A 22,148-nucleotide genomic window follows, 5' to 3' on the forward strand; every position below is an offset into this window, starting at 1 on the left:
AGGAGGCCACACCGTGTGAGAAGGGGTGGGGGTAGGAGTACAGATAGTATTATGTATGTATGTTTGGGGAGATAAATAAAAGAGGAAAACTAAATGTAAAGGGAGGATAAAATTAATGTTGCATTAGGAGGTATTATATGGGTCCATGGGGGGTTGGCCACAGGAAGGGGGCGTTATACTATGTAGGGGCCATTAAGGTCGATATTACACTATGCTTGTGGGTGGGACAATGGGCATGGTTTCTAAAAAAGGGGGATGGGCAATTTGTCCTTTCTCTCGTCCCAAAATTTTGGAGGTAATGCACTAGCCTTGGCCAGAAATTAGCATATTAATTATATAAAGTGTAGATCAGATTAGAAAACATTATAGGATAAGGTAAAGATAGTTTAGGGCTGAACCCACCATCAGATATACTTTAATCGGTTTCCTTTAACATCTTGTTGACAAAAAGTTATCGCTATGTACAACATGAGTAAATGTAATTTATACTGAAACCAAAAGGATGCCTTCACCTTACAGTATATGTTGTACATTCAGAATTTTCACTTGATACATTTTATTATTGTCTTTTGAGGCCGTTTTTGCCTTAAAATCTGCTTGGATCTGTAGCATCCAGTTGAGATTCGTCCAGGATGGGATTTATAGTGCGTTACAGTAATATATGATGCAAGAATTCCCTACTTCTGTGCAAAACAGCAGTGCCACACACTGTAATCCTGTCCCCGGCACAAAGCTTTTCCTTAGGTAAGCGGCACAAGTGGCGTTTTTAACCCGTTTTCGGGCCGTTTTTAAGCATTGCGTAAAAAAATGCATGTGTTTAAAAACATGTGCAAAACGCAAATGCAGACCAAACCATTACTTTAATGCAAAACACCGACAGCTCGTTACCAATCGCAGGCATTTCCATAGCAACGGCAATGCGATCGGGCCGCCCCGATGGGTGCGGTTTGGTTTTTCGTTTACAAATGCAGCCAAAACGCAACGCGGGACAGCGCCCTTAGGCCGTTTTTAAGCAGTCCGTTAAAAAAAAGCATGCGTTTTTGAAAACGCATCAGTTTTTGACCGTTTCTTCCAATTATCTTAACTAAGATAGTTGGAAAACAGACAAAAACTGTCAAAAACAGATGCGTTTTCAAAAACGCATTTGTTTTTTAAACACGTGGGTTTTTTAACGGACTGCTTTAAAGGGAACCTACCACCACGATTCTTCCTATAAAGGTAGAACGGGTGGTAGGTGGATGAATGGGACGTGAGGATAGCCCTTTTTTGGGCTAATCCTCACATCCCGGCTATCCTTTACGCTACTCCACGCCCCAGTAGCCTCGTTCCTCCGCCTACCGTGTAATCTTCGGCGCGCAGCTCCTCGTAGCTGTGCGCCCTCGTCCGAGTACCCGGCGTTCTACACATGCGCAGTAGCGCTGGCCTCGGAGCTACGGCCGCGCACCCGTAGGGCTGCGTTCTGCACATGCGCAGAACGCAGGGTATTCGGACGAGGGCGCGTAGCTATGAGGAGCTGATCGCCAGAAATTACATGGTAGGCGGAGGAACGAGGCTACTGGGGCGTGGAGTAGCCTCATGTCCGGCTACTCCACGCCCCAGTAGCCTCTTAAAAAAATTTGCATATACCAGCATTAAAGTTTACTAAACAAAAAAGCCCAAAAAGGGCTATCCTCACGTCCCATTCATCCACCTACCACCCGTTCTACCTTTATGTGTAGAATCGTTTTTGTTAGTGTTTTAAACCGCTGTATCGTGGTTCAAAACACTTTTTAAACTTTATGGCCGAAGCTGCTTCGGCGCACCATGCGCGCGACCCTCCTTCACTTCCTATGTAGCCGCGCACGGTCGCACGCATGGTGTACCGAAGCAGCTTCGGCCATAAAGTTTAAAAAGTGTTTTAAACCGCGGTACAGCGGTTTAAAACACTAACAATAATAAGCTACGGCACCAGCTCACCCGGAGCTGCTGCTCGGTATTGCCTTCTTACACCTACCACTTCAAGTGATAGGTTTCCTTTAAAAACGAACCAAAATCTCGTTCAGTCGCCACGTGTGCCATCACCCTCAGTATTTCTTGTTTTTGGTCCAACTTGGGTCAGTGCTAAAGAAATTCGATCCTGGACGACTCCAGAAAATTACTGAATCTGGGAAAACCTTGCGCTGGGATCCTCATAAAAATCTAGACTTCACGTACAAGCTGAAGACTTCAGCTTGTACGTGATGCTTGTGGAAGAGCTGTGGGATTACGTCTGGGGTAAATCCCCCAGCCTTTTTGCGAGCATCAGTCTGCATTCACACGTAGCATTTACATTGCATTTTGATATGCAATACAACAGCTTATGGGAGGTAATTTACCTAATTACATTGCTGTTCATATTTGCGTTTTGTAAGCGCAATGTAACATAGCCTCATGGTGCAGACACACATTGCACTAGTGTTGTGTTTCCTAAAGCAGCCTGTGTACATATGGTGGCACAATCCCAACGGACTACACGCACTACATTGGACAGCAGTACCTGGGTTATATAAAAGTTTTGTATATATAGGCGGTCCCCTACTTAAGAACACACAAATTACAGACGACCCCTAGTACATACAGACCTCTGGCCGTTGGTAATTTACTGTACTTTAGCCCTAGGCGACAATAAAACTTGTCTGTAACCAAGGGACTAACTGTATATTATTTCTGTATAATGCAGAGACTCCTGTCCACTGCTCTGTGTGCCGCACGTTCAGATTGTGCCACCACAAGGGGACCATTTTTAAAAGGACTAAAAACGCATGCTTTAAACGGTCCGGGTGCCAGCACCCAAAGGCATGTTTACAGGGGCTGCACCTGTTCGTGTAAAAAAGCCCTAAGTGACAGCTCACTGATTTGCTGCGGATGAAATCTGTGTATTGGAGAGGCGTTTCCTCTGCAGATCTTTTCTGCATTGTGTGTAGGTGATTGCCATAAATCCTAAACGCTAAATGCCACTATGTTATCCACAGCGCATATCCTCATAGTGCACCACTGGTTGCCTTATAGTTACAAGTATGTGATGACATTTTTTTTACATTTTATTCTATGAAGTAGTTGCCTATAGCAACAGGGATTGGGCTGAGAGGTTATTACAGAAACCACTGTTGGCAGGCCTTGTAGTACCGGTATTCTGCCTTTAGAGGTCGCTGTAGACACAGAGCCATTGCCGGTGTAATGTGGACACTACAGATCACGTGGTCTTGACGCGGCGGAGTTGGTTGCAGTAGCGGTAGCGGGTCACTCTGCCGGGACATGAGGGGCGGTGTGCGCGCTGTGCTGCAGGACCTACTAAGGGGCCATGCTCCCCGCTCATACAGCAGCTCGGCCGCCGAGGCCCCGGCTGTGCGCCCTCCTCGGGACAGGATCCTCACCCTGCAGTCCATGAACCCGCAGGTCCGGGCAGTGGAGTATGCGGTGCGGGGACCCATCGTGGTGAAAGCCGGGGAGATAGAGCGGGAGCTGCAGCAGGTGAGCGGCCACTAGCTGGTTACTATGGGGCACTGTTAGCAGAGAAGCCTGGCGGGATGTCATGGCAACCAGTACATGGCAGATAGGGGGCTTCTAGCCTGTAGACCCCTAGTAATGACCACTGGCTACAGCAGTCTTCCTGCTACATGTCTGAGTTTCCCGTATAAGTCTCTTCTTGCTGTCAATGAATGAGAACCATATACACATGTACACATACACCACACACAAGGCAGTGGTGCGCGCCTTAGTAGAGAACCAAGCCTCTTCATAAACCAGTTGTAACAAGTAGTAGTAACTTGGCACCCGGATATAGTGAATTATTATTAATAATAATACACAGCGATTGTAATGTTTCGGAGCACACATTGTATGGATCCATTGTAGTCTGTGAAGAATAAAGTTACAATTGATAAACAATGTGACTGTTACATCCCTGAACAGAACTCTAACATATGTAACAAAAACTGGAAGCAAGTTGTATGCCGTCCTGTGCATGTATTCCTGGAAACTTGAAGGTAATATTCACTCACCGGATTGCAATGGGAAACCGGGAATAGAAAGCAGTGTGTATGGCGCCTTGTGGACCTTCCTCCGCGGACGTACCATTGTGATCTGGTGATTGAGTATTGTTTTAAGATCTTCTATTTACAATTCAAGTATTCATAGGTTCCAGGCGTACACTATATCTTACAGAGTTTTGCAGTCATTGCTTTCGCTTAGGATAGATTTAGGCTGTAGACAATTGTAGAAAATCCATATACCCGCAGAATCTCTCCACTCTCCTAGGCAAAGGGCCTTGCTTCCAATCCGGAGGACCTCTAGATGGAAATTAAGGTGCACACATAGTGCATGTAACCCAAGAGTATGTAAGAAGATTAAAGATACGCCAACGTCATGCCCCGGACGTAGCCACAACCTGGCGATAACCGGGATCGGGCACTTTGGCGTGATTATTATTACAGACTCATTTTTAAACTCTGTGAGTACATCCTAATAAAGCTTCTTGCATATCCTTGGGTAAGCTGCACTGTGTATGCAGCTTCATTTCCATCTAGAGTATTTTTTACATTCCTGATGTGTATGTGGATTTACCTCTTTCTTCTGCGGTTCCGGACATGAATAGTGTGTGGAGTCTTACAGATATAACTTGGTTTCTTCTAAATATTTCTACCACATTTTAAGTGTTTAAGCACTAACCATACTTTTTAAGGAGACGTCTGTGGACGTTCTCTATGGGTTCTTTGCTCCTCTGAGCAATATCTCAGTCTAGTGAAATATTACTAATTGTAGCAAATACTCATCCGTGAGAAGTATTGGGTATGAACTTGATTAAACTAGTGGGAATAACAGAAATGCCATTTTTGGGCGAGTGTGATCAGTCCATCAGGTTTGACAGAGCAGTCACTGCCAGAGGGATGGGACTTGAAGACTATTTGTACCTATTTGTGATGCTAGAAGTCTGTGCTTCCCCAGAAGACAACAGCACTGTACTGAATTACATTATTGTTGGCATTCCTAGCATCAGATAGAACTGTGATGTTTGGAGTCCTTTCCCCAGGGCAGTGTTCAGTCCGTGTATCATGTTGAGAATACATTTGTCTAAATGGTGATCTAGGCACAAACTATAGAGATGAAAGAAACTGCTTTCTCATCTTGGTGGAACTGAGATGAGATGAAACTTCTGCCATCATCACTTGTTCCGGGCAGGAAATCTCTTGAACAGGCAGCCAGAACATGTGCTATTCCTGACCCTGCCGTGTGAATGACTTCATCACTGGCTCATCGTCAGCCGTTCTGTGTGTACAAACAGGATTCATCCCCCTGTAACCGTAGACGTAATGATGATACAAGCAAGTTCTGTTCAGAATGGGAGCTTATGGTGCAGTCCTCCTGTGGCTATGTATACTGTAGATGTATAGATCTAGAATCTGTCATCCTCTATATTATTTCTGTGCACAACTTTGGAGATATCTTATTTTCATGCATAGAATGACCTGGTCTACGCTGAATATCTGGACACGATCCCACTTCACTCTCATACCCAGCTTTGTTCCTACCTGCAGGGGAGGATATTTGCACAATACTGAGCAGGGGGATCTGTAGATACTTGCTTAAAATGAAGAATTACGTTATATACTCAGTGATTAATCCCTGTAACCAATGTTAATGTCATTCGTATCTGTCATACCACTTGGTTACTGTACAAAGAAAATGCTGAACATATGAGCAGATTAAGGAAATGATTTTTAGTGCAGTGAGATCTGAGGAAAATCTAATATTTCTGTAAATTTGTGCCGCTCCACAATAGACTCTTTGTAAGACATCCAGTTACCATGGCAACACCCGAGCCCTCGACCCTGCAGGTTCTGGGTGTATATGCAAATCACAGCATTAAAGGGATGAACATGTGCCCCCCCCCCCCCCACACTTCTTATATCAGTTTAGCTGTAATTTGAAATAGGTGACCTACCTTTTTGCATTGCTATACTGAGCTTCCTCCTTGTTGTCCATCTGTTCTGCAATTTCTGTGGCCACATTAGTACAGGCTTTGATGTACATTGTAACCCTAGCCAAATTTTTTTTTACTCACTGTGACAACTGTATTGTAAACATTTTGGGCTGTCATAAGAACAAGGATTAACTATAAAGCTTTATTGCAGAAACCTTTGATAACTTGGGCTACATTCACACGAACGTATGGGGGAAGTATATACGGTGTATATACGTCCCCCATACACTTCAGTGGCCTCACGGTGCTGTACGAGAGCCCTGGCACTGATTTATGCCTGCCGTACTACAGTACGGTGGACATACATAGTGTGAATGTTGCCTTATACAGTTTATCATTGTACACAAATCCTATCAAGAAAGAGATGGACCTATACCAAACAGTAATGGGCATGTGCCATACGTAAGAAGGGGCACAGTACTGTTGTAAAACCATCCGCTCTTAGCAAATACAATACCGAAAAAGGAAGAGAAAATGAGCACCAATGGTAATAATAAAACCGCAATTTTATTAGGTATAATTAAAAAGGGGTAACATGTAACAAGACAGAGTGATTACGCAGCAAGCATATGTGGGTGCTGAGCAGCGGGAAACGTTCAGTGAGCTATAAGGTTATACAAATATGATAAGCAAAGTGCATAGAACTGAACATACAATGAAAAAGTATTATTGCATCACAATTGTAAGTGGTACACAGACAGCCATAAAACGTAGTGGTAATACCTGAAATCCGGTGGCAATAAAGTGCAGGGAATGGGCAGGGAATATACTCTGCATGACAGACAACGGTATTGAATTGAATTGAGTTTATCATTGTAGTCTGGGGCTAAAGTTCAGTAAATTACCAACATCCAGAAGTCCATCTGCAACTATGGGTCATCTTTAAGTCAGGTGTTCTTAAGGCGGGGGTACTACATGTACTTGCAGTCTGTTTGTTAATCAGGAAGCTCTGTAAGAACAGAGTAAAGAGGCGCTGCAAGGCATGGTTGGAGACTGCAAAAAGGAATTGGTGTCCCGTAAATTCTGGAATATTGTGTCAAATTCAGTAAAATAGTGATGCATTATCTTGTGTATAGGGAATCAAAAAACCATTCAGTGAAGTCATCAAGGCGAACATTGGGGACGCTCACGCTATGGGACAGCAGCCAATCACATTTCTTCGGCAGGTAACAATTTCCATGTAGCTTACGTTTTGTCACCTATGGCTGTCACTTATATTTGTATTGATCCCTGACTGCTCATGCTGCAGGTTGTCGCTCTTTGCACATATCCTGATCTGTTAGATAGCCCTCGGTTTCCGGAAGATGCTAAAGTCCGGGCCAGGCGCATCCTAGAGTCGTGTGGTGGACAAAGCCTTGGTGAGTGAGTTGTAAGTGCACCCCCAGCTAGAGCTGCATGGTGCAGTGCTGTTAATGTGCCCACTTTTCTTTGCAGGATCCTACAGTGCCAGTCAGGGGGTGACCTGTATTCGTGAAGACGTTGCACGGTATATTGAGAGAAGGGATGGAGGTGTTCCTGCAGATCCAGACAACATCTTTCTCACCACTGGAGCTAGTGATGGCATTGCAGTAAGTTCTGCCCATAAACTGGTGACGGGTTGATATGACAGACACTGAAAATGGGTTTATAAACCACAATTTTCATTGGATTTGGCAACGTTGTAACTTTTCATGGATTACTTTTAGTATCTTGATCATGGTCCAGTCCACTGATGGCTAACCTATGACGTGTGTCAGAGGTGAAACGGGGGCATATCTTTGCTGGCACAGGACAAGCTGACAGCATCCGGAGGGGAGCAACTCTCCTGCTGAGTGAGGTGTGAATGGTGGCAATCTTACCTCTGTTAGTGAAGGCCATGTCAGGGAATTTTAAAAAGTTTATCTCGTTCCTTACCACTATGTGACTTTATATGTTGTAGTGTGGTTAAGACCACATGCAGATGAAAGTATGGGGACCATTGCTACGGCCACACTATTTGCCATCACCTTTTGGCACCCGGTCATTGTGCTATACTTTGCCGTATTACGACTCTGGCTCTGACACTCATCTTTCAATGTGGAGGAGTGAGGAGCACTCACCCCTCCTCTATCCTGTACATGATTGTATGCTCGCCTGGGCTACGGCCCGGGTGAGCATACGTTTGTGTGCAAGAAACTGAAGGGTGCTGGCATGTAGACAATACAAGACACCAGGTGCTTGTTACCGATCCTATGCATTTCCATAGAAACGCTTATTTGATTGGGCCATAGGCATGCCCCTGTGCACTTTGATTCAGTTTCACAATGACATTTTTTTTTTTTTTTCACATCAGTGATTTTTCATTGAACCCATTTTGGCTTATGGACACACATAGAATGGTTTTCTCTTCCCGGCTTCAGTGATTTTTTTTTTTTAACTGATTCCAAACTGACTCATTCTTTTTAAAGGGCTTTTTTTACACTTCAGTTTTTTTTTTTGATCAGTTGTTGTCAGCGATCTAAACTGATCGCTGTTCAGTGAAAAAAGTGAAGTTTGAAAAAGCTCATTCTGACCCATTCTTTTCAATCTGTGTGTCCATAAGCCAAAAATAAGGCACTATATAAATAATAATAATTACGGTATTATTATTACATCCTTGGCTGAGCCCTCTCCATAGAGAACAGGTGTCAGTTGTATTATAAAACGGATACCGTCGTTAACTGATTGGTAATGACACTAATCACAGTACCGTAATTAACCTGTCAGGTGCTATATTGCCGACTATGGGCAAAGAGGAAGTATAATATGTGAGCCATTACCTGGACATGACATATAGTCACATGTACAGTAAGTGTCCTGTTTGTATTTCAGAGCATCCTGAAGATCCTTGTATCTGGGGAGGGAAATTCACGGACAGGGGTTATGATTCCAATCCCTCAGTATCCTTTATACTCTGCTGCTATATCAGAGCTGAATGCCGTGCAGGTGAACTATTACCTGGATGAGGACCACTGCTGGGCTCTAGATGTCAATGAACTGAAGAGAGCCTTAAACCAGGCCAAGCAATACTCCAATCCAAAAGTGCTTTGTATTATAAATCCCGGAAACCCAACAGGTAAGTGCGCTGGAGTTGGGAGTCTTCTGGACTGCCTTGTGCTGAGATGTGGCTAGGGGAGGCTGGCAAATAATGTCACTGTCATATTCCAACCCCTTGAATGGTCACATGGTTGTGGTAAATAGAAGCAGATCCTCAAATACCGACTGAATGTAGATGACATCTATGGGGCATCAAAAACAATCAATTCAAGGTCCTGCCCATTGAATAATAATGAGAGTGGCCAGACAAATTACTTAATGATGTACATACACTCACCGGCCACTTTATTAGGTACACCATGCCAGTAACAGGTTGGACCCCCTTTTTGCCTTCAGAACTGCCTCAATTCTCCGTGGCATAGATTCAACAAGGTGCTGGAAGCATTCCTCAGAGATTTTGGTCCATATTGACATGATGGCATCACACAGTTGCCGCAGTTTTGTCGGCTGCACATCCATGATGCGAATCTCCCGTTCCACCACATCCCAAAGATGCTCTATTGGATTGAGATCTGGTGACTGTGGAGGCCATTTGAGTACAGTGAACTCATTGTCATGTTCAAGAAACCAGTCTGAGAGGATTCCAGCTTTATGACATGGCTCATTATCCTGCTGAAAGTAGCCATCAGATGTTGGGTACATTGTGGTCATAAAGGGATGGACATGGTCAGCAACAATACTCAGGTAGGCTGTGGCATTGCAACGATGCTCAATTGGTACCAAGCGGCCCAAAGAGTGCCAAGAAAATATTCCCCACACCATGACACCACCACCAGCCTGAACCGTTGATACAAGGCAGGATGGATCCATGCTTTCATGTTGTTGACGCCAAATTCTGACCCTACCGTCCAGATGTCGCAGCAGAAATCGAGACTCATCAGACCAGGCAACGTTTTTCCAATCTTCTACTGTCCAATTTCGATGAGCTTGTGCAAATTGTAGCCTCAGTTTCCTGTTCTTAGCTGAAAGGAGTGGCACCCGGTGTGGTCTTCTGCTGCTGTAGCCCATCTGCCTCAAAGTTCGAAGCACTGTGCGTTCAGAGATGCTCTTCTGCCTACCTTGGTTGTAACGGGTGGCGATTTGAGTCACTGTTGCCTTTCTATCAGCTCGAACCAGTCTGCCCATTCTCCTCTGACCTCTGGCATCAACAAGGCATTTCTGCCCACAGAACTGCTGCTCACTGGATGTTTTTTCTTTTTCGGACCATTCTCTGTAAACCCGAGATGGTTGTGCGTGAAAATCCCAGTAGATCAGCAGTTTCTGAAATACTCAGACCAGCCCTTCTGGCACCAACAACCATGCCACGTTCAAAGGCACTCAAATCACCTTTCTTCCCCATACTGATGCTCGGTTTGAACTGCAGGAGATTGTCTTGACCATGTATACATGCCTAAATGCACTGAGTTGCCGCCATGTGATTGGCTGATTAGAAATTAAGTGTTAACGAGCAGTTGGACAGGTGTACCTAATAAAGTGGCCGGTGAGTGTATAACCATCACTCCTGGACATCCGTAAATCACTGTGATATTCTCTTACCTGCGCTAGCACCCTGAAAGTCTGCCTTGTTTATTGCAATTCTTTATTGTTTTGCAGGTCATTTGCCAATTGCGTAAAAAACAAAAAGCACACGGACAAAATCTACATTTGTGTGCTTGTAGTGGAACAGAATTTTAAAGGATAAGCAGTGTAGTAGTTACCTGTCACATGGTAAAAGATGTTTGATTTGCCAGCATCAAACTACACAACAGGAGGAACTGAGCAGATCTAGATACAGGGAAAGAGTGATAAGGGGGAGCGGCGGGTATTATTACAGCCACGCCCCACTTTTCACACTGGATACATTAAGAGGTATAGGATACATTAAGAGGTTTAGGTTTTGGTCCTGGCATAGTTGTGACTTTTGGAAAAATTGTGAAGTTTATTCTGGGTAATGAGTGTTTGCCGTCTATCTCTGTAAACATGCTCACACAGGGAAGTTGGCTAGTCGCTGATGTTAGCGGGTTATACCAGGTCTCTTCCCTCATGCTGTACATCAACCTGCTTGTGTGCTGGCATCGATAGAAATCTCTTTTGGTGCCCCAGGGATTTTGGCTGTACTGAGGTGCGCATGTTATGTTCCAGTTTTGCTGGGAAAGCCAGACATCTCTTGCTTGAGGGCAGAGGTGTAATTTGTCATGTGAATTTAGCTGTCTCAAGTGATGTCGCTGAGGTCCGTGCACATTTTTCCCGCTTCCAAAACAAAATGTCAATAACTACTGAGTTGTTTAATATTACTTCTATTGACTGGTGCCATAGTCACAGTATAATCTGATTTAGAAGGGCTGTCCACTTTCTGCGAATAATTGGTATGGTTTGTGTAAGGAAAAGTTATACAATTTTCCAGTATACATTCTGTAACAATTGCTCACCATTTTCTATATCTCTGCTTGCTGGAAAGATTCTATGGTTACTTCCAAAGGGATTATGAGATCGGGTTTTTTTTCCCCTACATGTTGTACTTCATTTTACTGGTAAATGTTGGCTGATAAGTTTTGCGTTTATTTAAAAAAACAAAAAATTTTAAATGCTATTTTCAAAATTCGAAATCATCATTTTTTCAGGCGGATAGATTTACCACCTAATTGCTGAATAACATTTCCCATATGTCTACTTTACATTTTCATAATTTTTTAACTGTTTGGATAATTTATTTTGATGTCACGCGGCTTACAAATCGAATATCTATTTTCTGTATTTTCAGAATTTACTATTTTGAATAAAATTTTACATATTTAGCAATAAAACCGCCCTTATAACCAACCCATTTTCAAATCTGCACCCCTTAAACTATCAGAAACAACTTTTAGGAAAATTGTTAACCCCTGGAGATCTTCATAGTAATTGAATCAAAATTGAGGTGAAATTTAGAATGGTCAAATTTTGTCGGTAATACGTTCATTTAGCCCTTTTTCTCATTGGCACCTTCTATAGGCTAAAAATTTTTAGCTTTATCGTTATTGGGGCCATGCGACGGCATTTTCTTTGTGGGATGAGATGCTTTTTTCCAGTGTTACCATTTTAGAGCTGTTATCTCCTCCTATTGTTGAAAATTTAGGAACTTTTTTATGAAGTCAGGAGTAAAAAAGCATCAATTCTGTATTAGATTTTTTTTTTTTGGTGTTCACCGTATAGCCTAATAATCATGTAATCTTTATTCTATGGGTCGATACCATGCATGAATATTTTTTCTTACGTTTTACTAAATTTGCAAAATAAAATCCTAATGTGGGGAAAAATCTATCATTTTTGCATTGCTCTCTTCCAAGTGGCATAACATTTTTACTTGTTTGACTACAGAGGTTTTTTTTTTTTTGCGAGACATGTTGTACTTTGCAACCGTATAATTCTGGAGTACATATGTTTTTTAATGACTTTATTTTCGTGGGATTAAATAGTTAAAAATGATAATTTTTGGCAGGTTTTTTTCCTTTTTTTTTTTTTTACACAGCGTTCATTGTATTGGTTCAATAATTATTTACGTTTATTCTGAGGGTTGTTACGGACGCAGTAATACTATATATGAAGGGTTTGTGTTATGATTTAGATCTTCTTTTTTTTTTTTTTTTTTTTTTTTTTTTTGCATTATATGTATCTTTATATGTTTTGGGGCTTCTGGGCATTTTTATTGATTTATTTTTTTAACTTTTTCCACCATGGGACATGAACAACCGATCATCTGACTGCTTGTTGATGATAATACTCTGCAATACCTATGTATTGCAGGGTATTAGCTGTGTGCATGCTGACACTGTGCCTTCTAAGATGACGTCATAGATCGGCCCCCAGGGCTGCCATAGCAATGATCAGCATCCCCGCCCACCTAAATGCAAGTTAAATGGCAAGCGGGTGTTACTCGCCGCTGAGTGCTAAGGCTTTTTATTAAAAGCAGATTTCTAGAAAACCATGATGAATTGATAGAGAAAGTATGTATGTGTGTGTGTGTGTGTGTGTATATCTATAATCACAAACTATATAATTTATTAGCTGAAAGTCGACATCCTCTTTAATGATCTGGCTGAGTCTATATAGAAAATGATTACAGTACATCATTGCTATTTTAGGACAGGTGCAGAGCAGGCGCTGCATAGAAGAAGTCATTCATTTTGCCTGGAAGGAAGGGCTGTTTCTGCTGGCAGATGAGGCAAGTACCTTTATTTCCTAGGACACTACAATAACCCCTGACTAAGGCCATCACTCTGAACAAAGTTCCTGTTATGCCACCCTGCTATGTGGCAGTAGTAGCGGAGTGGCAGTCTGCGGAGTGGGGCATGACCCAGAGATTCGGTGAACACCACAGGACATCCTCTTACCCGCTGACAGCTTCTTATCTGTTTTCATTTTGTACATTTCTAGGTCTATCAGGACAATGTGTATTCTCAGGACTGCCAGTTTCATTCCTTCAAGAAAGTCTTGTATGAGATGGGCCCAGAATACAGCAGCAATGTGGAGCTTGCCTCTTTCCACTCCACCTCCAAGGGTTACATGGGCGAGTAAGTGCCATCCCTAAAAATGGGAAACTGAAATGTAACAATGAACAGTCATTCATAACTACCAAGAACAAACCATTTTTAGGAAGTTGACCATGTTTAACCCCATAATGCAATAAGACGTACCTGTAAGTTTTGTTGTGCATGGGTGAGCATGAAGAGGGCTCACGGGCTGAGCCCTCTTCATACTCACCCAGATGCTTACTTCACAATGAAGCAAGCGACCGTCGTTAACACCCACGGTCAGTTAACCCTTTGACCGCCGCCATCTTGGCTGCGATCGTTGCTCCCTTTGAAGTCATCGGAGAGCGTCAATCCGTTGCCATGAAGGCCTCAGGTTACACAAAGATCCAAGGCTATCATGTTTTAGGCAATCTATTGCAGTGTGCGATTTGCACATTATAATAGATGGTGTGCAAAATCCCCATATGCTGCCATACTGCAGTATGGCAGTATATGGTAGGGTCGATCAGTCAACCTAGGGTTAAAGAAAAATAGTTAAAAATATAAAAAAAAGTTTTTAAAAAAAATTATATATATTTAAAAAAAACCTAAAAATTAAAATCGCCCCCCTTTCCCTAGAAGTCATATAAATAAACAGTAAAAAATCTTAAACACATTGGGTATTACTGCGTCCGAAAATGCTGATCCATCAAAATATAATAACTGTTTTTGACTGCGTTTAACCCCATAACGGAAAATAGCGCCCAAAGTCGCAAATGGAATTTTTTTTTTGCCATTTTGAAAAATATCAAAAATTCTATAAAAAGTGACCAAAAGGTTGTACTGTCCTAAAAATAGAAGCATTGAAAACCCCTACACATGCGTATAACAGGTTATGTCGGCTTTGGTAGGAGTTCTGTGCATGATATCATTGATCAGTTTGAGTGACTTTAATGGCTATTTTATAGTACATTGTAAGTAGAAGCCTCTACCAGACGACCACTCGCCAGAAGTTTGTTCATTTGGCGACATTTCAACCGTGAACGCACTTATTCCTAGTGTAAATGGTCACCTTACACAGTGAAGATGTTGGTGAAAACGTGCATTTCTTCTTATTACCAGTCAACAGCCTTCGCGACAATGCTGGGAATCTTTCAGAAGCTTGAGAGCCTCAGGTTGGAAATCACTAATGTTGACCCTTGGGCTGGATGTTAAAGTGGACACTTGTGTTTTTCAGGTGTGGTTATCGTGGTGGGTACATGGAGGTGTTGAACCTACACCCTGATATTAAAGCACAGCTGGTAAAGATGCTGTCTGTGCGCCTGTGCCCACCTGTATCTGGCCAGGCAGCCATGGATGTGGTCGTAAATCCTCCTCAACCCAACGAAGATTCTTACCCACAATTCATCCAGGTAGGTGTGGTGCGGCCCCCATGGTACTTAAAGGGAACCTGTCAACAGGAGACCCATTTTTAGCACTCCCCCAGTCCCCACAGAGCATAGTACATGTACTGCCAAAGTGTTTTTGTATTAAAAAAAAAATTGGTTTTACAGAAAAAAAGATATGTTATATTGTACCTTTCATTAGCATCTGCTGTGTTACTAGGCACTCGTCCACTGGGAGTGGCTGGAAAGGAGCAGTTCCCCCCCACCCTTGGGAAACATGTGACCTTTTCAAATATATGAATAACTCCCCTCACTTGGGATTGGCTGTAGAGGAGCAGGGGGTGTCGCTAAGCCCTATGATGGGTGTTTTCATATATTTGAAAAGGTCACATGGAGAAGCTGTTTCCCAAGGGTGGGGGGGAAACTGCTCCTCTCCAGTGGACGAGTGCATAGTCACACAGCAGATGCTAATGAAAGGTACAATATAACATATCTTTTTTTCTGTAAAACCAATTTTTAATACAAAAACACTTTGGCAGAGTATGTACTATGGTCTGTGGGGACTGGGGGAGTGCTAAAAATGGGTCTCCTGGTGACAGGTTCCCTTTAACCAGTTACCCTGCTTTCTTTAGATAGAAGTGAATGCAAATGGAAGCCTGTGGTGGGAATAATAATGACCTCAGACTTCTAACTTATCTTGCAGGAAAAGGAAGCTGTTCTCTCTACTCTGGCTCACAAGGCTAAACTAACTGAAGAATTGTTTAACCAGGTTCCGGGCATTAAGTGTAACCCTCTGCAGGGTGCCATGTATGCCTTTCCCCGGGTATTTATCCCTCCCCTTGCTGTAGAGAAGGCTGAGGTCAGTGTGAAATAATGTACCATGATGCATATTCCATGCTTTGCTAGTTCTATGGCCAGGAGCTACAGATTGCAGTGACTGCAGCATATCCTAGTGCTTACTATGAGAAATGGTTTAGAGGGAAATATCATTTTCAGTTTTGTCTTTGCGGTTGCCATTATGATTGAGGCTGCACATGGGGCTAAATGTAAAACAGGACTGATTTTTCTATATCCTCAGGAATTACAGATGGCCCCTGACATGTTTTACTGCATGCGTTTACTGGAGGAAACTGGTATCTGTGTCGTTCCTGGAAGCGGCTTTGGGCAGCGAGATGGAACGTTTCACTTTAGGTAAGTTTCTTTCTGTACGTTTTTCTGTATTTATTGTTTTGTTTTTTTTTTCTCGGCTTTTAAATGTGAGAAGAAAGGATTAGAGAAACAAACAGGCCAAACCTCACAATTTACTACATGCTGGCAAAGGGGCAAAGAATTTTGGAAAACTGCCAACCTCAAAGGTTGAGTCTGTCATTCCTCCAGTTGTAAACCACTGTTGCTGGGCCGAACCTGTGCTGACTGTGGTTGCCTCCTCTTATGGTCTGGTGCTGAGATGTTTGAGGGGTCGGAGGATGAGCAGAGCACCAGATTAATCAGAGCTGCCCCATGGTCTTCATTAATCTGGTGCGTGCTCCCTGCACTGCTCAGAAAGTGTGCACCTTTTTTTTTTGTTCATGCCGAAGAATTGTGGCACACGTCATTAATAAGTACGGTGCAAACTCCAACTAAGCGCTAACATGCCCCTGCGCATGCACATTTGTTTCTGTCTTGTCTGGCACATTGCAGACACAAAACAAAACTGGCGCAGACACTTTATAAATACATGTGCAAGCAGCTTGCTTGTTCTTTTCAGTGCAAAGTCAGACAGAACCTGGCACAAACACTTTAATAAATGTGGGACAGTCTGTAATGGCCTCATATCTGCTGGCTGCTCCTAACACTGTACCAAGGTCCCAACCCATGAAGCAGCTACCTTTTAGCTGCTGCTATAGCACAAGATAAGGCCAAACCACTTAGCAGGCCTGCTGTGAAACCTCCTTGTATAGTATCACAATAGTCCGCCCTGCTGCTGTGAAATGGACTGAGCAATTTTAACACCTGAATATGCTTTGATTTTTATCCATCCATTGGAGCTCTGGCTGTAAGTTTCTGGTTGTTGTCCTGGTGGAACCCACACCCCAATCTCGGGTCCTTTGCAGAATCTTACAGGTTTTCCATTAGACCTCCTATAAGTTTCCTTATTTTACGCTTGAAAGTTGGGACAAAATTCTGTTGGGTTAGCATTATTTTTGGCACTCTGACTTTAGAGTGTGTAGCTTTGTGCCATAAAGTCCAAATATGTACATGACCAGTAGTCCTGCTGGCAGATTCTTCCACCTGAGCTACGAATCTCTGCACCTTCTCCTGTGACCCTGTGCCTTTGTGCTGACACAGCCAATAACAATGCTTCTTACACACTATTGATGTTAAAGGCACTGGCTACTCTTTTTAATATGACTTTCCCAGGTGCTTTTACTGGCTTGTAGATAATTCCCAAACTAGTTAGATTTTTCCAGTGACTAAGTGACTGTCCATAATATGGGGAACACCCACAGGGATAGAAGCCGTACAGTGCAATTTTTCCCACATAGCCACTGTGAATATTCCACCCAGCCGTATTTTAATACATTTATTTTTTTTTCTCCTCCATTGGAAGGATATGTTAGAAGCATTCCTGATGTATCCGTACAAAGGAGGGCTACAACATATATCTCATGGACATAGCTGATCGGGTGTCTTCCCAGTGAGGTAACTCACCATATTTGGACAATCACATCACTCGGGAATTGCCCACAGCGAACACTAAGCAGAGTATCAGAGTACAGAGGGCTCAATACTTATGCATGGCACTATTCAGTTTTTAATTACCAAAAATGTATAAAAGCATGTAGAATTTTCCCTAGACTTCATAAATACTTCATACTTTGTTTGCCCTTCCACCTAAAATACCAACAAAATACATTGAGATTTCTGAATAATCTTTTATTATGATGAAAAGTTGAAGGAATATTACTACTTTTGCAACCCAGTGTATTTTGCATCTATTCCATTATCTCTCCTTTGGCTTTTCCATAGATTAAAAGGGCTGGTAACAAAATATGAGTACACAAGTTTCTACACTGAGCCTGACATCTTCTTTTATTACAGAATGACTATTCTTCCACCTGTGGAGAAGCTGAGACACTTGTTACAGAGTGTGAAAGATTTCCACATTCGTTTCCTGGAAGAATTCTCCTGAATGTTGCTGAAGGCCATCGTCACTGAATCTATACCGCCATGTTCACCTGCATGTATCCGGGGACTGGCAACAGGACATAATCCAACCATATTTGGGGTACAGGGGGTTTAAGGCTGAGGTTACATGGCTTACATAGGTACTCTACAATAATACATGAACAAACCCTGCTGCCTTATTAGACTGTTACAATTTGGTACATTCTTCTTATTTGGGCACCTTTTTTTGGGCTAGTACTTGTTTTATAAACTGTTACAAGGTGTCAGTGAAGTGTCAGCTCCTGGCTCTCTATCTATATTAGTGTTGTAATTATTTAATGCTTTATATAATAGTTTACAAAATAAATTGTCTTGTCAGCCATGTTTTATAAAACTAAAAAAAAACTGTTTTCAAGCTGACTGGTACAGGGCAGGTCTAAGGTCAGGAAACTCCCAAATCTATTAAGATTCATTTTAGGTGGCATGACCCTAACCCGAACTGCAGGATTATCAGACGCTCGTAAAAAAATGTAGCTGGATTGAATGATGCAAGAAATTATTGTAAAATTATTTTAAACCACATAAATGAGTTTTGGGCATCAATCATAAATGGTTTAAATGTATAAATAGCTGAACAGTAACCATAATATAAATCTTTAATATAGATGTATGTGGGCAGCAATAACTTGTGAAAAGATCTGTGAATTTTTGTTATGATTTCTATTTTTAATGTTTTTTACAAAGTGCTTTTAGGTGAGGATGTAAGTGCATGGTCACAATGTTGTGTGTTATATTGGGTGATATCCAAGCTTTCTATTCACTGATGCATGAATGGCATAAATGAATTGTAATACATTTGGGAGAATCATTATGCCTTCTCTGCTAGTTCCCCCCAGTGTGCAGAGTTTTACAGCACTGAATACAGTTTTACAAGACTTGCTGGTATAAGTAAAAATGTTATAGAGCAGTGTTGGCGAACCTATGGCACGGGTGCCAGAGGTGGCACTCTGAGCCCTCTCAGTGGGCACTCAGGCTGTTGCCCCAGCTTAGAATTCACCAAACAGGACTTCTGCAGGCCCAGGTAGCACTGGACGTGAACCACCCTGGGTCTACCTGAGACTGCAGAAAGAGAAGGTGTGGACAGGGTCAGATTATCATTGGAGCCACTGAAGCTCCTGCTCTTGGCCACACAATTCTTCCTGTTCAGTTGGTTGTCAAGGGAAGTACCAATAGCAATCTGAATTTTCCAACTTTCTGTCAACGATATTGGTGTCCTCCAGACCGCTGAAATCTGCATATAGCTGTATAGCACGGAGCAAGAAGATTTTAATAATGTAATGCTAGAATTGCTGTGTTGGCACTTTGCAATAAATAAGTGGGTCGGGTTTGCATTTTGGGCACTCTGTCTCTAAAAGGTTCGCCATCACTGTTATAGAGAATAGGAAATGATATACCTTAATGGTATTTAGTATATTTTTTGTACTTATATTTTAGTATTTTATATGTAGAGAATCCTCTCCTCTTCTCTATGGATTTTTACTTTTAAAACTGTGTATTCATTACTATAAAATACCACACACTAAGTATTGCAATTGATTTATGCCATTCATGCATCAGTGAATATAAAACTTGACTATTAACCATTATAACACACGAGCTTCTGAGCTTACACTTTCACCTAAAAACATTTTGTAGAATCCATCACAACCAAAATTCACTCATCTTTTTGTTTTTGTTTTTTTAACTTATTGGTGCCCACAAGCATCTCTTCTTAGCTTTTACAACTCCTAGTGCTAGTAGTGCAACCTCAAACCTATCACAATTTTTTTTTTTATACAAACTATGTCCATATACTTTTGAACAGTGAGAACATATATAACATTTATAACATTGGACCTACATGCGGGTTATGATTATTTGGATACTCCTTGTAATTCCTGCCTGAAATGCATTCATATGGATTAAAATAGATAATTTACAATACTTTCTTGTATCGTTCATTGTTGACTTGATGACCAAACTATTCCAGCTACAGGAATCCATTCATTTGAAGATATGTTTCCTGACTTTTAGTTCATCCACTTATGTTTACATTCTAGTAGTGAATGTCATTTACCCTTACACTTGTTACTTTAACAAAGAATAAAACTGTTTTCAGAAATGTGTTTTCTAATATACTCACATTGATTGGTTAAGAATAATAGCAGTAAACATTTTAGCACTTTGGAAGTGTGATGGGTTTTATTGTCCCCTGATTGAGATCTGGTCTGAGGGCACATTCCCTACAAGTTATAGAATGACATAAATCCATGCGACACATAACATTTGAAACACTGTACAGTGATGACTAAGCTTGTACTCACTGACAGACCTCTCGTTCCCGCTTTCTCTCTATCTCTCGTTCTCTCATTTTCAATATCGTGATCAGGGCTTCAATGTGCTCTGATTGTGTGTACCAGATGTCCTACTGGAAGTCTCTATATTTGTGAAGCGGGGCAGTTTAGAACAAGGAAGAACTCTCATTGTGGCATCATAAAAGAAAAATGAACAGATCTACCTGTGCCAAAACATTTTTGATGCCCGGACCACAATATTGTAAAGATAGACTTACATTTTATGTATATGTTGAGAGGATTCCTGATCTATATTCGCAACGGAAGACTGCAATGTATCCCATTGTGCTGGCATACTGTGGAATCCTTCTCCCATCTCATACAGTGGGATATATATTCATGTTGTCTTCCATCAATATTTACAAATTTGTGCAAATTTATGACTATAAAAAAAAAGTGAGAGAACTCACGTTTTTCATGGATGTACGTATAGAGACCCTTTGCTGTGGTTTTAGAGGAGGATGTCCGAAAGCTGCATTACCAGCTTTGAGGGGCCACACTAGTACCCAGAATCCTAGATGCATTAAAAGCCACCGTACAGCTTGGTCCTCAGGCTCCATTCACATGTGGAGTTTTTTCATGCTTTTTCTGTTGCATTTTGGATGCATTTTGGACACTACCATGTTTATTACCATTAAACTGCAAGTAATTTCATGTAATAAACAAGGCAGCGTCTTTCACAATACAAAAACGCATTAAAAGAATTGCCAGGTGTGAATGCATCCTCGCTCTGCCACAGCACAGCCAACATCCGAAACCAGAGCACCAGATACCGGGAGTGGTGGGCACTTGTTTTTTGTGCTTGCTGTCTCTTGCACCATTGTTGCTGGCAGCATTCATTGGCTCTGCATTTTACCAAGTTGTCTGTTGTATTTCTGCTACCTCTTTTAAAAGTCTGCTGTCAGCACACTTGTGCGTTTTTATGTATTTCAGTTTGAGATGCATAAGAATGTGCAGGATTTTTTGGAGTGGGGGAAGAGTGGGCGATTTGCAAAATTTCTTTTGTGACTTTTTAAAACAATTTACCAACTGGCACCTATACCACACTAAACATAATTTCCTAACCTTCCCTGCTGTGTGTAATAGTGTAAAATGGATCCCCCTCATACTTCTGTTAACCCTGCATTTGGGGGAGGCATTCAATAGAAAAAAAAAACCTCTTCTGGTTGAACTACATATTCTGTATCAAAGTCTAACGCAGTGATTTAAAAATGCCTTTGCAATATAGGCAGAGACAGACAGAAAAAAAATAAACCAAATACAGGCTATAATTTTATGACAAGAAGAATAAAGAATGGCAGTCGAAGTAGCTTCATTAAATCAGTGGCAGGAACAACAACCCCACATATATTTCAGGGTCACTTAAAAAAATTGAATTAAGCCGTAACAGGCACAAGCAAGCCGCACACAATCGCAATAATGTGCAAAATAGCAGCTACTTTGCAAACAAGGGTAATCCGTGTGAAAGCAAGTATGGGTCAATTGTAGTTGGATTTGCACCTTTAAGGTAATTTAAATAAAAGTTCTCCTTACAGTGACTGTCAACTGATGCTCCATTAGGGAGATTCTACAGTTGGGAGTCTGTTCCTTCTGGAATAGATATGCAGGATTAAAACCAAATCTATATAATGACTGAAGGCTTCCTTATAAAGTAGCTAAAAGTGTTGTGGTTTTCCTTACCCCATGCTGGAAAACTTAGCAT

General features: G+C 41.8%; 1 protein-coding gene across 1 annotated transcript; it reads left to right on the top strand.

Moving 5' to 3' along the window:
* The first annotated feature begins 3,197 nt into the window (after positions 1-3,197).
* On the top strand, positions 3,198-20,214 carry GPT2 (glutamic--pyruvic transaminase 2). The gene is made up of 11 exons (XM_072117215.1): positions 3,198-3,489; positions 7,075-7,164; positions 7,248-7,356; positions 7,433-7,566; positions 8,828-9,071; positions 13,153-13,232; positions 13,445-13,581; positions 14,759-14,933; positions 15,610-15,765; positions 15,985-16,097; positions 17,988-20,214. Exons 1-11 carry the CDS (start codon positions 3,274-3,276, stop codon positions 18,076-18,078), a joined length of 1,545 nt encoding a protein of 514 aa, XP_071973316.1. The 5' UTR covers positions 3,198-3,273; the 3' UTR covers positions 18,079-20,214.
* Positions 20,215-22,148: the final 1,934 nt, after the last annotated feature.

This window comes from Engystomops pustulosus, chromosome 7, assembly GCF_040894005.1.
Source record: "Engystomops pustulosus chromosome 7, aEngPut4.maternal, whole genome shotgun sequence".
Lineage (NCBI taxonomy): Eukaryota > Metazoa > Chordata > Amphibia > Anura > Leptodactylidae > Engystomops > Engystomops pustulosus.

What these genes read in the sequence shown, in the direction of transcription:
- GPT2 (XM_072117215.1), top strand. Translation starts at nt 3,274, where the DNA reads ATGAGGGGCGGTGTGCGCGCTGTGCTGCAGGACCTACTAAGGGGCCAT. An exon ending in GTGTGGTGGACAAAGCCTTG is followed by an intron (nt 7,357 to 7,432) that starts GTGAGTGAGTTG and finishes TTTTCTTTGCAG; the next exon opens with GATCCTACAGTGCCAGTCAG. An exon ending in AAATCCCGGAAACCCAACAG is followed by an intron (nt 9,072 to 13,152) that starts GTAAGTGCGCTG and finishes TTGCTATTTTAG; the next exon opens with GACAGGTGCAGAGCAGGCGC.